At 33.8% G+C, this 14,165-nt stretch overlaps 2 protein-coding genes across 7 annotated transcripts in view; both read right to left on the bottom strand.

Moving 5' to 3' along the window:
• Positions 1-4,380, bottom strand: part of cacna2d2b (calcium channel, voltage-dependent, alpha 2/delta subunit 2b) — a 52,690-nt gene extending 48,310 nt beyond the window's left edge. For all 4 annotated transcript variants that reach the window (XM_009296110.4, XM_009296111.4, XM_009296112.4 and 1 more), the window contains exon 1: positions 4,090-4,380. In XM_009296110.4, the coding sequence (XP_009294385.1) occupies positions 4,090-4,190 (101 nt within the window). In that variant the 5' untranslated portion in view covers positions 4,191-4,380. The remainder of the gene's footprint in view (positions 1-4,089) is intronic.
• Positions 4,381-7,670: 3,290 nt separating this feature from the next.
• Positions 7,671-14,165, bottom strand: part of LOC568664 (uncharacterized) — a 208,162-nt gene continuing 201,667 nt past the window's right edge. For all 3 annotated transcript variants that reach the window (XM_073937296.1, XM_073937297.1, XM_073937298.1), the window contains 7 exons: positions 13,416-13,589; positions 13,117-13,287; positions 12,258-12,431; positions 11,127-11,300; positions 10,344-10,517; positions 8,597-8,761; positions 7,671-8,268 (listed from right to left, as the gene is read on the bottom strand). In XM_073937296.1, coding sequence (XP_073793397.1) covers positions 8,259-8,268; positions 8,597-8,761; positions 10,344-10,517; positions 11,127-11,300; positions 12,258-12,431; positions 13,117-13,287; positions 13,416-13,589 — 1,042 coding nt within the window. In that variant the 3' untranslated portion in view covers positions 7,671-8,258. The remainder of the gene's footprint in view (positions 8,269-8,596; positions 8,762-10,343; positions 10,518-11,126; positions 11,301-12,257; positions 12,432-13,116; positions 13,288-13,415; positions 13,590-14,165) is intronic.

Here is a 14,165-nt window from a genome sequence, read left to right as displayed (position 1 = left end):
TTCTAGCTGAAGTGTTGATGTCAGGCCGCTTGGGAAATTAATATCATAGATGAGATTTCATTATTCTGGAGGAATGCATTAAGATTTCAGTCACACACAGTCTCTACTTTCTGTCACACACACACATATGCTCGCACACACACACATGCTCTGGTTCACTGCACGTTTAGCAGCATGTGTTACACATTATGTAGGGGTGAGAGTGTATCAGGGTGTGTGTGTCAGTGATTCAGGCGATCCTGATGCACTCTCAACAGCTGATCTGAGCATGCCCAGAAACACACACAAACACACACACACACTTGAGATCTTCCCTGCTGCCTATTACCTGACACACTCTCCCCAGAGACACAGACAAGAGATGCAGGGAAATGAGGAGCTGTGACCCATATTCACTTTACAGAGGAAGATCAGCTTAAATCCACAGAACATTGACTGGTTACACTGATAATGGATGGATGGATGGATGGATGGATGGATGGATGGATGGACAGATAGACCGAAAGAAAGAAGGAAGGAATAAAGGCAGGATGGATGGATGGACCGAAAGAAATAAAAGAAAGAAAGAAAGAAAGAAAGATGGATAGATGGATGGACCGAAAGAAAGAAAGAAAGAAAGAAAGAAAGAAAGAAAGAAAGAAAGGAAGGAAGGAAGGAAGGAAGGAAGGAAGGAAGGAAGGAAGGAAGGAAGGAAGGAAGGAAGGAAGGAAGGATGGATAGACAGACGGACGGACGGAGGGATGGATGTGGATAGATAGACAGATAGACAGAAAAAAGGGAAGGAAGGAAAGAAGGAAGGAAGGAAGGAAGGAAGGAAGGAAGGAAGGAAGGATGGATGGATGGATCGATGGATGGATGAACGAAAGCCAGACTAGATAGATAGATAGATAGATAGATAGATAGATAGATAGATAGATAGATAGATAGATAGATAGATAGATAGATAGATAGATAGATAGATAGATGATCACTTCTTTTGTTTAATGCTTAAGAACTGTATATTTTTTCTCATGTAATGTTGCAGTTAATAATCATTACATATAATTTTAGGTAAATTAGTTTTGCAGTGGAGTCCTTTGTAAATAGACTTTTAAACTTTGTGTAAAAAAAGAACTTTAAAATTTTAATAAAAATATTGTAATAGCAGGGAAATTAGCTTTTTCCAGTGCAGTGTTGTGGAAATACAATTTTTTTGAATGCAATGTTGTGTAAATGATCACGTCGTCTTATGTGTAATGCAGTGGAAACAAATACTGCTCACATATGATGTGAAAATTGATAGCTTTTATTCTTTTTTTAATAGTGATTTACAGTACTGTCAAAATACTCAAAAATGTCTCTGTAAGTGTTTTCAAACTATTTTATTTGATTTACCAAAGCCACAAAAGTGCTAATTTCACATCTGTCACATCCATAACAGAGAGATGTCACAACCATAACCAAGCTTTTCCCTCATATATGCAAAAATGTCAAATAAAATAAAATCAATCATTTTTGTTCTATAGAGAGCAACACTTATCCTTTTAATTAGCATTAATCGGTTGGGTTGTGTAGTTTAATTCACAGAATTTCTCCAAAGCATGTTGTGTACTGTAAACTCACTAACTGTTTTGGTCATTTCCATAACGCACATTTATTTTAGTAATTTAAAATAGAAAATAAATGTTTACTGACTCCATAACTCTGTGGTTGGTTGTTTTGGAAAATATAGACAGATGTTTCAGTATATTGTTAAGAAATGCTTTCTCTGTGAATTTATCTTTTGAGATTTTAATTAAAACGTCACATTCATAACGCTGGAATTGCTCCACTGAAAATTTCAGTTGTGTGTAATAATGTGGAAATTATATATATATATATATATATATATATATATATATATATATATATATATATATATATATATATATATATATATATATATATATATATAAGCAATTCCAGCGTTATGGATGTGACATTTGCAGTAAAAACTCAAAACATAATTTCACACAGAAAGTATATGTTGACAATGTATCAAAACTTCTGTTTATATTTTCCAAAATAGCTCACCACAGAGTTATGAGAGCAGAAAAATATCAATACAGTATGTAAACATGTTTTATATTTTAAATTAGGAAAATAAACATGCATTATGGATGTGACAAAAACATTTTGCGAATTTACAGTCGACAACAGATTGTTTAGAAATTCTGACAGTTAAACTGCACAAACCAAAAGAAACAATGCTCATCAAACAGGTATGAGTCGGCTCACTATAGAATTAAAATTATTGATTTTATTTTATTTGACATTTTTGCATTTATAAAGAAAAAGTGTCGTTATGGATGTGACACATTTCCGTTATGAATGTGACAGCTGTGAAATAGCCACTTGTGTGATTTTGGCAAATTAAATATAATAGTTTGAAATACTGACAGATACATTTACAAGTATTTTTACAGTACTGTAAAATACTTGCTAACACAAAAAATGTAGAAACGGTTTGTCTATTTTGGTGAAAACTAAATTATTTTTTATGGCAAGGTTGACATTTGCATGGAATTGCCCATATATATATATATATATATATATATATATATATATATATATATATATATATATATATATATATATATATATATATATATATATATATATAATTTAACATTGGGGAAATTAGTATTTTTCAAGGGTGATATTGTGGAAGTGATTATTTCTTACATGCACTGTAAAGAAATGCAAGTTCCCACACAGTACATTTTTGTTATTTACACAAAAATCCACTAAATGAAAATAGCTAATCTGAGTAGATTGAAAACAAAACAATTAAGTTTCCCCCAATAAATCTGCAGAATCGTGTTTTTTTGTTTTTTTTACTTACTTTAAGTAGTTTGAACAGAAATCTTTTTATGAGTGTACTGTAAAAGTATTACTCCTTGTATATGCTGTAATGTGTAAATGAGTTCATTCATTTATTCATTTTCTTTTCGGATTAGTGGCTTTTATTAATTTGGGGTCGCCACAGCGGAATGAACTGCCAACTGCCATCCAGCATATGTTTTACACAGTGGATGCCCTTCCAGCCGCAAACCATCATTGGAAAACATCTATACACGCTCAATCACACACATACACTACGGACAATTTAGCCTACCCAATTCACCTGTACCTATCTGTATCTTTTTGGACTTGTGGAGGAAACCAGAGCACCAGGAGGAAAGCCACACCAGAAAACGCCAACTGACTCGAACCAGCGACCGCCGAGAACTCGAACCAGCGACCTTCTTGCTGTGAGGCGAACGTGCTACCCACTGAGGCACCGTGCAGCCCTTCATATGATTACCCTTGTAAAATTTGCTTTCTCTTACGGTATGTTAAATGTGTAAAAGAGCAAACACTCAAATTATTTTTGCTACTTGTTCAATCTACTTAGTTAAAATGAGCTGAATCAACGCAATTCTTGAGCTTACTGGGAGACATCAATTGTTTTACGTTCAGTTCACTTTAATTTGTAAACTTAATTGATTTGTGTTGGAACATTGTGTGGAACCCTGCATTTTTACAGTGTACTGGAGATTATATTTTCTCAATGTAATGCTGTAGAAATTAATGTAAGTCAAAAAATTACAGTGGAAATTTCTACTTTTAAGGTGTTACGCTGTGAAGTTTTTCTTAAATGTAATCAATATTAATTTGTAAATGACCATTTTCTAATGTGAAATGTGGTATTGATATGTCTAACTGTAATGTCATGGAAATGAGTACTGTCAGAGAACCGAACATTTATGGAAAATTGTGGAAATTAACACTTCATATAGGCTACATGTAAATAATCTTTTTTTTACGACTGGTAAATAAGGTGTAAGTAGTCTGAAAACGAACATTTGTTAAGTATAGGCAAAACATGTGTAAATGAGCTTTTCTTATGAGAAACGTTGTTGACAACGAATGTTGAACGAAATGCTGGAATTAACATTTTCATTTGTGAGGTGCTGTTGAAACGAGCGTTTGTTTCATGCTGTGTAACAGGGTGCCTTACATTTAATACAGCATGAATGAGACATTATTTCATGTTATCCTGTAAAAATATGAAAATGTTCTTCTTACGTGTAATGCTGAGGAAATGTGAGCGCATTCACTGCGGTCCAGGATCCGCCGAGAATCACCATCAGCAGCAGCAGCAGACACGCGTGAGCCCATCTCGCCATTTTTCCATGAAAACACTCTTAATCCGGCAGCACAGATCCTCACGGTTATCCTGGAGAGCGATATTTTCTGATACGACGCGGTGGTAAAGGCTATTTTTGTCTGAAAAGTATATATGAAGAGAAATGTAGAGTTGTCGGTGGGCGAAAGATGCTGCGCGTGATGATGCTGCCGTGCACGCGCGCCCGCGACACCCCAAGATCTGCGCGCGACCTGCTTCATTTCCCCAAACACACTAAAACACCTTGTGAAAATATGTACAATTAATATTTATAATTAAAACACAATAACAGGTTAGGGGGAAAGATAACACATTTATAATAAAACTTACAAATGAAAAAGTTGTAAGAAGTTAATAAATGAATGAATGAAATAAAAGATATTTTAAAAGCAGTTACTGCAAGTAAATCGTTTAAGTCTAGTCTCTGGTCAAATCTAATTTGCTTATGAAGTTTAATGCATTACTGGCTTTTGAACAAATGAAATAGGGAAAAAAAAAATATATATACACACAATTATGATCATTTATCTGTATTACATAATCTGAACACTGGGAAAGTCTATGAAGAGGGAAAATGGTGGAGCACAGAGAGAAATAATAGCGCACTGGAGGAAAAGCAATCACACACAGAGCCGTAAACACTTGTTCTGCTGTAGATTCTGGGTTAGTCCTGGTAAAATTGTGGCTTTCACTTTAAAATTTGTGATTATAATGACCTCTAGTGGTGATCAAGAGAAACTGCAGATCTCACCTTTTATAAAAAAAAGATAATTATGTATATATAAATTAATACATAAATAATAACCCTTTAACTACGGCACCACGAAAAATTTTTTTGGATTGCATTCCTTAACTCCTAATGTCACTAGTTAATACACTCAATGCGTTTTTTAACACATCTCATAATTTCTAAAATATCAGCCTCTACCAAATGATTGATATGTAAGAAATTCAGAAAATATGAACTGTAAGACCAATTAAAAATATATATTGAAAATAAAACATTTTTGAATGCTAAAATAATCTCTTTTTTAAGTATGCCGTAAAATATTTCAGATTCTTATTTAACATGTTTCTTGTCTTCTTTTCTAAAACAATAAAACCAAAAAAAGTTTAGTATTGCGACAGGATTGTTTGTCAATCGTTTGGTAGAGCGGCTGTCAAAGGGTTAAGACTGATTAAAAATATATAAAATAAAAGACCCTCCTCATTCAAAATGCTCCACAATTAGACCTATTCTTTCACTAAGCAGTGCATTCGGAGTATTGGAAAGTGAAAGTTTATGATTATTATAATTTAAACTGTTCAAAACCACCCGCGTATTCGGAATACCCGATAGTTTTCTGTAGTAGATTTTAGGTTAGTCAAGGTAAAATTGTGGCTCGCTGCAGAGCCATTTGAGGAGAGCTGAGCTCCAGCGAGGGGGAGCTTAAGCTTGAGCTCCACCTTTTTTGCACTTCTACGAGTGATGTCACTGGGGGTAGGGTTAGGGGTGGGGTTGGTGTACGCATTAAAACAGCTTACAGGAGGAGGAGCGACAGCTCATGCTCCCCCCTCGCTGGAACTCAGCTCTCCTCAAATGGCTCTGCAGCGAGCACCACTACTTGTCAAATTATGCAATTATAATGACCTCTAGTGGTTATCAAGAAAAACTGCAGATGTCACCTTTTCAGTGAGTCTACTAAAGTGGGCACAAACATTAGACATCGCTTCTAATGTTTAAAAATGATTAATTATTTTAAATTTGAAGGAATTTCTGGCTAAGCCAATCTTATTGAAGACTGTGTGAGCCAAGGCACATCAACAAAAATGTGTTTATGTAACGTGTGTTGCTGATGGGACACCCGTTACATTTAGTAGAAAACAGTGATCAAGGTTAGAGCTATGAATTGCAGGAGCTTGAAGTACAAACATACTGCAGTTAGTTTGCTTTATAATGTTTTCCAATTTTAGATAAATTCCAGCTGTACTGAACCGATTAGCCATGATATTCTCCACATTACTCTGCTTTCGTGGATTAGCCTTTTAGGGAACATGATTGAGTTAGTAAAATTGTAACGATGCAGTAAAGAAATCAAAGATTCAGCGACTAACTAGTTTTGCCTTGACTAAAAGTGTCCCTTCTCTATCTGGTCAACCTGCTGTTGAAATGTTTCGGTTAAACATCGAGAGAGTTAAAACTTCCATTTAAATCTGGTTTGTCAGATATTGAAGAAATTGGCCACCAGGTAGCAGATTGACACCAATAACCGCTACGGATAATCTGAAAATGTTCTCTAGTTTTGATCAGTCCTCAATTTCATGTTCATTTTTACGAATGTAACGCGTATACAGTACAGTACATACTTTATACTAGACCAAGGGTGCTCAAACCTTTTCTTATAAGGGGCCAAAAACCAGTCTTAGTAAATATAACTATCACATTAAAGTTTCCATGCATGGGTAATTTAAAATAACTAGAAAGCATTGCTTTATATTAACTAATGCAGAATATCTTTTTTAATTTTATGATGAACTTATTAGAGTGAAAAAAATCCCATTTATAAAAGAATGGTGTTACCAGTCATGTTGCAACTGTTTTATTTTTATTTTTTTGCCTTAATTTGCTTGCAAATGTGCATCTGTTGAGTCGAGTGACTATATATATATATATATATATATATATATATATATATATATATATATATATATATATATATATATATATATATATATAGCTCATCAATGAACCAAAAAAAAAAAAAACTTTGTTAAATTTGAAATTACGGTCTCTGTTAAAAGCATTCACCATAAATCTTCCCCATTCATTCTTACTCTCTTCTCATATGGTATGGTGGGGAAAGTCAAAGGTTACTAAGTTTGGACATCTCTGTACTAGACTATGCAGTAGGGCTGCACAATGTATCGTTTTAACATCAGTATATCGCAATGTGCGCATCTGCAATAGTCACATCACAGCACATGCAATGTTGAGTTGGGATTATAATTAAGCAGCACCACATTTCAGAACACATGAGGTTTGTAGAGTCACTGCAGTGACTAGCCATAATATGTGAGAGCATATCATGTACATGTGATTTGAAGGCATGTGACTGTGTGAGCATTTTAAGAGAGTTTAAAGCAACAAGCAAGAAATTGTATCATTTGAAACTTTGCATAATTTAGTAAAAATATTTTAAATTATTAAAGATTAGCCTATATATATATATATATATATTAATACCTTGTATGGATACACACATACATACAAGGTATTAAATTCATCTGGTGAAATTGTATTCATTTTGCAACATACAACGCAGAAAAATATTGTGCAGCCCTACTATCCAGTGACCTTGAAAAGATTTAAGAAATTTTGAAATTGTACATTGTTCTCTTATTCTGATCTCCACTGTATAAACAGGAGAATCACTGCATCTACAGCTCTATCATAGGTTATACTTATAATTAGCTACTGAAATAATAAACAGATCAAGCAAATACAATGATCCCATTTTTATTTATATATTTATTTATATAATACAACTGCAGACATTATTAATAAAAAACATTAAACAAAAATAATTTAGACTGTCTGATCACTGTACAGACAAGCAACTTAAGAGTGCAGGGGATTATGGGACGGTAAATAAATGCTGTTAGCCGGTTCTGGTTGTATTAAAAGTTACTTATGGCTGATGTGGGAAATAAGACACCATCCTACATCAGCCAAAGCTTTTTTTTTTTTTTTTTTGTAGAGAAATGTTCGCTCATTTATTGTAGACAGACACAGAACTTACTACAAATTTAAATGAAAATGTTACATATAAAAGGTAAAAAACTAAAATATATGCAAAACCGATATGTTAAATATAACTACAATCTAAGTAAATATAAACAATGCATATTACTAGAACATATTTGAACCGGTGTTGATGTAGACCAAAATAAATTAATTGTTCACACTGGACATTGTTTATATCATTTGACAGAAAAGCTAAAACTGACTCGCAACATCATAATGTAGTTGTTATACTGCACTTCCAGCTAATCCACCTCATTTGAGAACTCATCAGCCTCCTCTGCCTGATCAGTCTAACCTGTTAAAAATAATAAAAATACCCTTGTATGAATACAAACCAACAATAAATATACAATATACAATACATATTGCATTTGTATGCATTAGAAATCTCTTCTTCATAGTAATATATTTTGTGTACATATTATTTGCTGTTTAACAATAATTCAAACCAGCCACATGCACACACACACACACACACACACACACACACACACACACACACACACACACACACACACACACACACACACACACACACTTGTTTTGTTTTAACTAATTGTCTTGTAATGAACCCCACTTCAGTTCTGCTTAATGAGATAGATGTTGACCGGATATTTACTCACCTCAGTTTACAGTTTGAGTCTCGCAGCAGGTCACTGAGTTTTTGCTTTTCGGAGTCTCCCATTTGATTTTTACTCAGTTCAAGCTCTTTTAAGAACTCCAGTGCTTTGTTCTCAGCCAAAGACTGAGTTAAGTGTGTAACATCTGTAATGCCACAGTCATTTAGTCTAGAAAGAGACAGACACAGAAAAAAATAGATATCAATATTGACCCTGGAGGTGCAGGTAAATTTGCATTTTCTTTTTATATGTAAATGTATAGCCATAATGTGATGAGTAATTTCATCTGATAGATTTCTGTTGGCAGAGAATTCCTAGAGCTTTAGCAAGCTATAATGGCCTGCTGTAGATAAACAGAGACTATTGCTTGTGTCACTCTCAGATGGTCAAACACCACAGATAAAGGACACAGCCTGAATAAAAAAGAAGTTTCTCTGACAGTAGCTCATGAAACCCCCATAAACAAAGAGACTGTGCTACTTTCTGTTGTTGACACTTGTATAAAATGTCAAATGTATAAAGTCATAAAGAAGAAATAATAATAAAGAAGGAAAACATATATACTTTTTAACCACAAGAGCTTGTCTGACACTACCCAGCAGGCACACAACGTCATAAGATGTTATTATTTGGTTAGATTTAGGTTGTGAGGTTGAGTAACCAAAATTCAGTGTAAATTATTTTGACGTCCAAAAACAATGTCAAATGACGTTGATATTTGGTTGTTTTTAGCTTGCGTTGGTAAGTGACCCAAATCCAACAGAGCCAGCATTTTAAGCCAACGTCGTATTGACATTTATTCATCAGGTATGGCAACCAAAATCCAACATCTGATAGACGTCATAGTGGTAATGTCCATACATCATCAAGCTATAACATCATTAGACGTTGATATTTGGTTGTTTTTAGGTTGTGTTGCTAAGTAACCAAAATGCAATGTCTGTTCGACCTTGGACACTGATGTTGGTCTGACGTTAAGTACCCCACAACGTTGGGGTACAATGTCAATCTGACATCATGTTGAGTTCCTGTGCCTGCTGGGTAGCTTTGAGATGCAAGCTTTTATGGTAAAAGTACATTATTTTTTTAAGGAATTCAATGATTGTTTTGGTAAGACAGTTCTGTAATGTTCTATGTAATAAAGCTGCAGTTGGGAAGCTTTTATCCCTAAGCACCGTAGAAATCCAATATAGGCGTTTTAAAATGCATCATCAGTCAGCCATATTGGAGAGCAGAAGCATATAGATAAGAGCCTCTAATTGGATAATTACTGAATGGATGATTATGTTTCAGCTGGTAAAAAGTTACTTAACCCTAACTGATGCAGAAAACAGCTTCTTATTTAATAAACAAACTTGTTGAAAGACAATTCCTCTGGTTGTGGAAAAGATAATGAAATACTATTTTGTGCATATAATTTGGAAAAATTGTGTCATGTAGTTATTATCCTGCTTTTGTTTGCTCTACGGTCTCTGCCATTTTTGTTAAAGCGCATACTTACTCATGAATGTTACTGTTCACTGAAATAACATTAAATAAAAAATGAAATGAAACCTGCATCATTTAACTCTGCAAATTCGACCTGTGTTTAGTACCTGGTGAAAGTTTGCTAAAATAAAGCCCATCACTAGCAGGAATTATTTCTCACAAATATATAGTGAAGTCCTTTGTGAGATGGTGAGTAAAAACTTTAAAGTTAAAATACAAAGTAAAAAAAACTATTTTAAGCATTTTCTTGTGTCTTCCTCACCTTAAACTCTTGAGTTTACAGCGTGGTTTATTCAGCACATCACACAGCATGTTCATTCCTCTGCTTTTTATTTGATTCTTACTGAGGTCCAGTACCCTCAGGTGTGATGGGTCCATACACATAACTGCAATCAGGAAGTGCAACTGTTTCCCTGTAATACTGCAATCACACAGACTGAAGACAGAAACAAAAAAATCAATGACATCAGAAGTTAAATTTGTGTATGGATTAATTTGTAATTTGTGTATGCCATACACACGTTCTAGAAATGAAAAATGGAAACTAACTTACAGAACCATAAACCATATAGCTAGAATTGGATACTATTAAACTCAGTTTTAGAGCCATTATCAGCAGTGAATGAACAGTTATAAATTAAAAGTGTATTTAAAAAAAGAACATCAACACAGAACTGATTGAAAAAGTTTGTGTATTGTTTGGAACAATGGACCTTTTCTTGCTTTTCAGAGGTAATACGTGTTGAAACCTGTTTTAGTCTGGAAATGTATATAAAAAATAAATTAATTGAACAAACATTTGAGGTAATCTTCTGTAGCTAACTTTATAAACTAACTATTGTAGAAACCATAATTTTGTCAGAATAATCTATAGTCACACTTTTTATAAAGGTTTTTCCATTTTCCCTTTTGTCAATTTTTAAATAAAATAAGTCAGATGTCATTATGAAATTTTAAAAAGTTAATTGGTCTTTTTTTTTTTTTTAAATAACTCAATAGTAAAATTCAACCAAGCACTACTTCTGTACATAATAATGTTACTAACTGTAGTTTATTCAGCTTGCAATCCACACTGCTCAGCAGATGGCCAAGTCCATAAGCTCCAGAGTCTCCTAGTCTATTCCCATTGAGGTTCAGTTCTCTCAGGTGTGATGGGTTTGATTTCAGAGCTGAAGTCAGGATCACACACTGTTTCTCTGTAATACTGCAATCACTCAGACTGAAGACAGAAAGAGAAAAGACAATGAATCAGATTCAGTGGGAAATTGAGTGTAGTACATCATGAGTGAAAGAGGCACAGTAACTAATACACCAACATGATCAAGAAAGAAGAATAACTAGGATTTGGGAATACAGTTGAAATATAGAATGAACAAAGGGTTCATGTAGTTAATTTAAGAAAACTAATACAATCTGGTCATGAATTATAATTTGATAGCATTAACTAGGTTAACTACACAAATATACATTTATTTTTTTCCTTCGGCTTAGTCTTTTATACAGTATATCAGAGGTCGCCACAGAGGATTGAACCGCCAACTATTCCAGCATATATTTTAAACAAAAATAACTAAAACATTTTTTTTTTAAAGTAAATTTTCTAAAAAGTATCCATGATCATTTTAAACCATGTACTCTAACAAAATAGTCCAGCAAATGATGTTACAGTACTTTAAACCAAAACAATTTTTTTTAAGGAAAACATGTTAGATTTTGCTGCATATAGTTGACTTCTATGGTGCTCAGTGGTTTAAACTAACAAATATATTAATGTATTTATTTATTTGATGATAAATACATTATCTTTATATGACCCTTACATATAATTTAGAACTTCCTGAAACTGCACTGAAACAAAAGCAGTTTTGAAGTTCAGCCCACAGCATGTTTTCCTTAAAAAATATTGTTCGCTGAAAGAAGAAAAAAAATATCTTGGACTATAAGGTTGAGGTAAATTATGAAGACATTTTATTCTGACAGCAAACTAATCTAAAATTTAAGTCTTTTTGTAGCAGCAATTTTGCAGACTGTGAGCATATAAAACACATTTACAACCACTAAGTTTAAATTGCTTGAGTAGTTAATGTTGTCTACTGACACACATACAGCATGAACCATCAGTCAATCAGATAACATAAGCTTTCATCTTACCGTTTTACAATATAATGTTACTAACCGTAGTTTCTCCAGCTTGAATTGTTGGTTCATCAGTAAATCACTGAGTTTTTTCACTGCAGAGTCTCCTAGATTGTTTCCACTGAGGTTCAGTTCTCTCAGGTGTGATGGGTTTGATTTCAGAGCTGAAGTCAGGATCACACACTGTTCCTCTGTAATACTGCAATAACACAGACTGAAGACAGAAAGAAAAAGACAATGACTCAAACTGTATCTCTAATGATTAACTAAGGTTTTAGAAATTTCTAGCGCATTAAAGTAATGGTAGCTAGTGACGCATAATCAACAAAGACCACAGTTTCTTTGCTAAAGCTGAACAGCTTTCCTCTGTTAGACCACATTTACGCAGCCTAAAATATTAAACAGGAGGGGAAGAATTTACATTGACAATTACTTGATACAAATATTCATTGACAAACTCTATATTACTGTTTTTATATCTTGATTTCTGTAAGAAACTAAAAGTGTGCGTTTGAGGTGTGAGCCTATTCTACATGAGCTGAGATCTCAGCTTTTGCTGGAAAATGTGAACATGCTGATATATGTTTAAAAAAACACAGGTAAAGCCTTTGTAAATAGACTGTTTTTTTATATAATAAATTTTCATTTATTTGATTTAGAATTTTGAAAAAATTAAGTATTTAAATGTCATATGAAATGTGCAGAATGTTATTTGAGAAATGATAAAATTTAATTTTTTATTTGTTTTAAATGTTAGTGAGAAAAGCAAACTGTCAAACAATCATTGAGAATCCTATTGCCTCATGTGTTTAGTGAAGTCTTACATTAAACGTAAATAAATAAAATGACAACAAAATAAATGAACAAACAAACAAATTAAAAGAAAAAACAATACTCACATGAGTGTGTGGATCTGACAGTGTTTATCCTGCAGCAGAGCAGAGAGTTGATTCACTCGTGTGTCTCCTAGTACACGATCACTCAGATTCAGTTCTTTCAGGAGTAATGGGTTTTTACCCACCATTTCAGTCACAAAGTGACAGCCTTCATCAGCAGCAGGACTCAAAAACCTAAAAAAGAGAAGAGGTACTCTGGCATTACATGACATATGAAGATTTATTTAGTATCTTAAAAGCTTTAATTTTAAAATGTTATTTATCTTTTAAAACTAGTGTACTTAAAGTGACAAGTCCCTCACCTCAGTGTCTTCAGTGTACAGTGTGGATCCTCCAGTAAGTCAGTGAGCTCCTTCACTCCTGATTGTCCAGGATCATTTCCTCTGAGATCCAGCTCTATCAGGTGTGAAGGGTTTGATCTCAGAGCTGAAGCCAGAGCTTTATAACCTTCTTCACTGATACGGCAGTCTGAAAGACTGAAAATCATAAATACTCATATTAAAATGAACATCAGAGTTCAGAAGAGTTTTTTCTTCTGTACAAACACAAACATGATTAAGGAGACATGCAAATTGTGCAGTGTTGAGGGGCCTTTGTGAACATGGCTGGAAACTACTGACATCTATTGTTATAAACAGGTGCATCTCAATAAATTAGAATTTCATTGAAAAGTTCACATTCAGCTTAACGGAGATGCTTATTTGACTGTCCAGCAGAACTTGGCACCTGCCCACAACTGCCAAAAGTACTAACACCTGGTTTAAGCATCATGATATGCCTGTATTTACTTGGGCCTGGTCTAAACACTCAGAGATTATATGTGGTGTTGTTAAGAGTTCGATGTGAGACACCAGACCCAACAACACAGAAGAGCTCTGACCAAGTGTTGTGTGCTGTACATGTTCATACATTCAGTAGTCCATCATTTCTGTGTTGGTCTTCAGTGATTATCTAATTGTCTGAGATGCTAAATTTTGGGTTATTATTAGCTGTAGGCAATAATCATTCAAATTAAAAGAAACACTTGACATATATATTATGTAGATTTGTTA

Source organism: Danio rerio, chromosome 22, assembly GCF_049306965.1.
Source record: "Danio rerio strain Tuebingen ecotype United States chromosome 22, GRCz12tu, whole genome shotgun sequence".
In the NCBI taxonomy this organism is placed as follows: Eukaryota; Metazoa; Chordata; class Actinopteri; order Cypriniformes; family Danionidae; genus Danio; species Danio rerio.
This window is presented reverse-complemented; position numbering and strand designations above follow the sequence as displayed.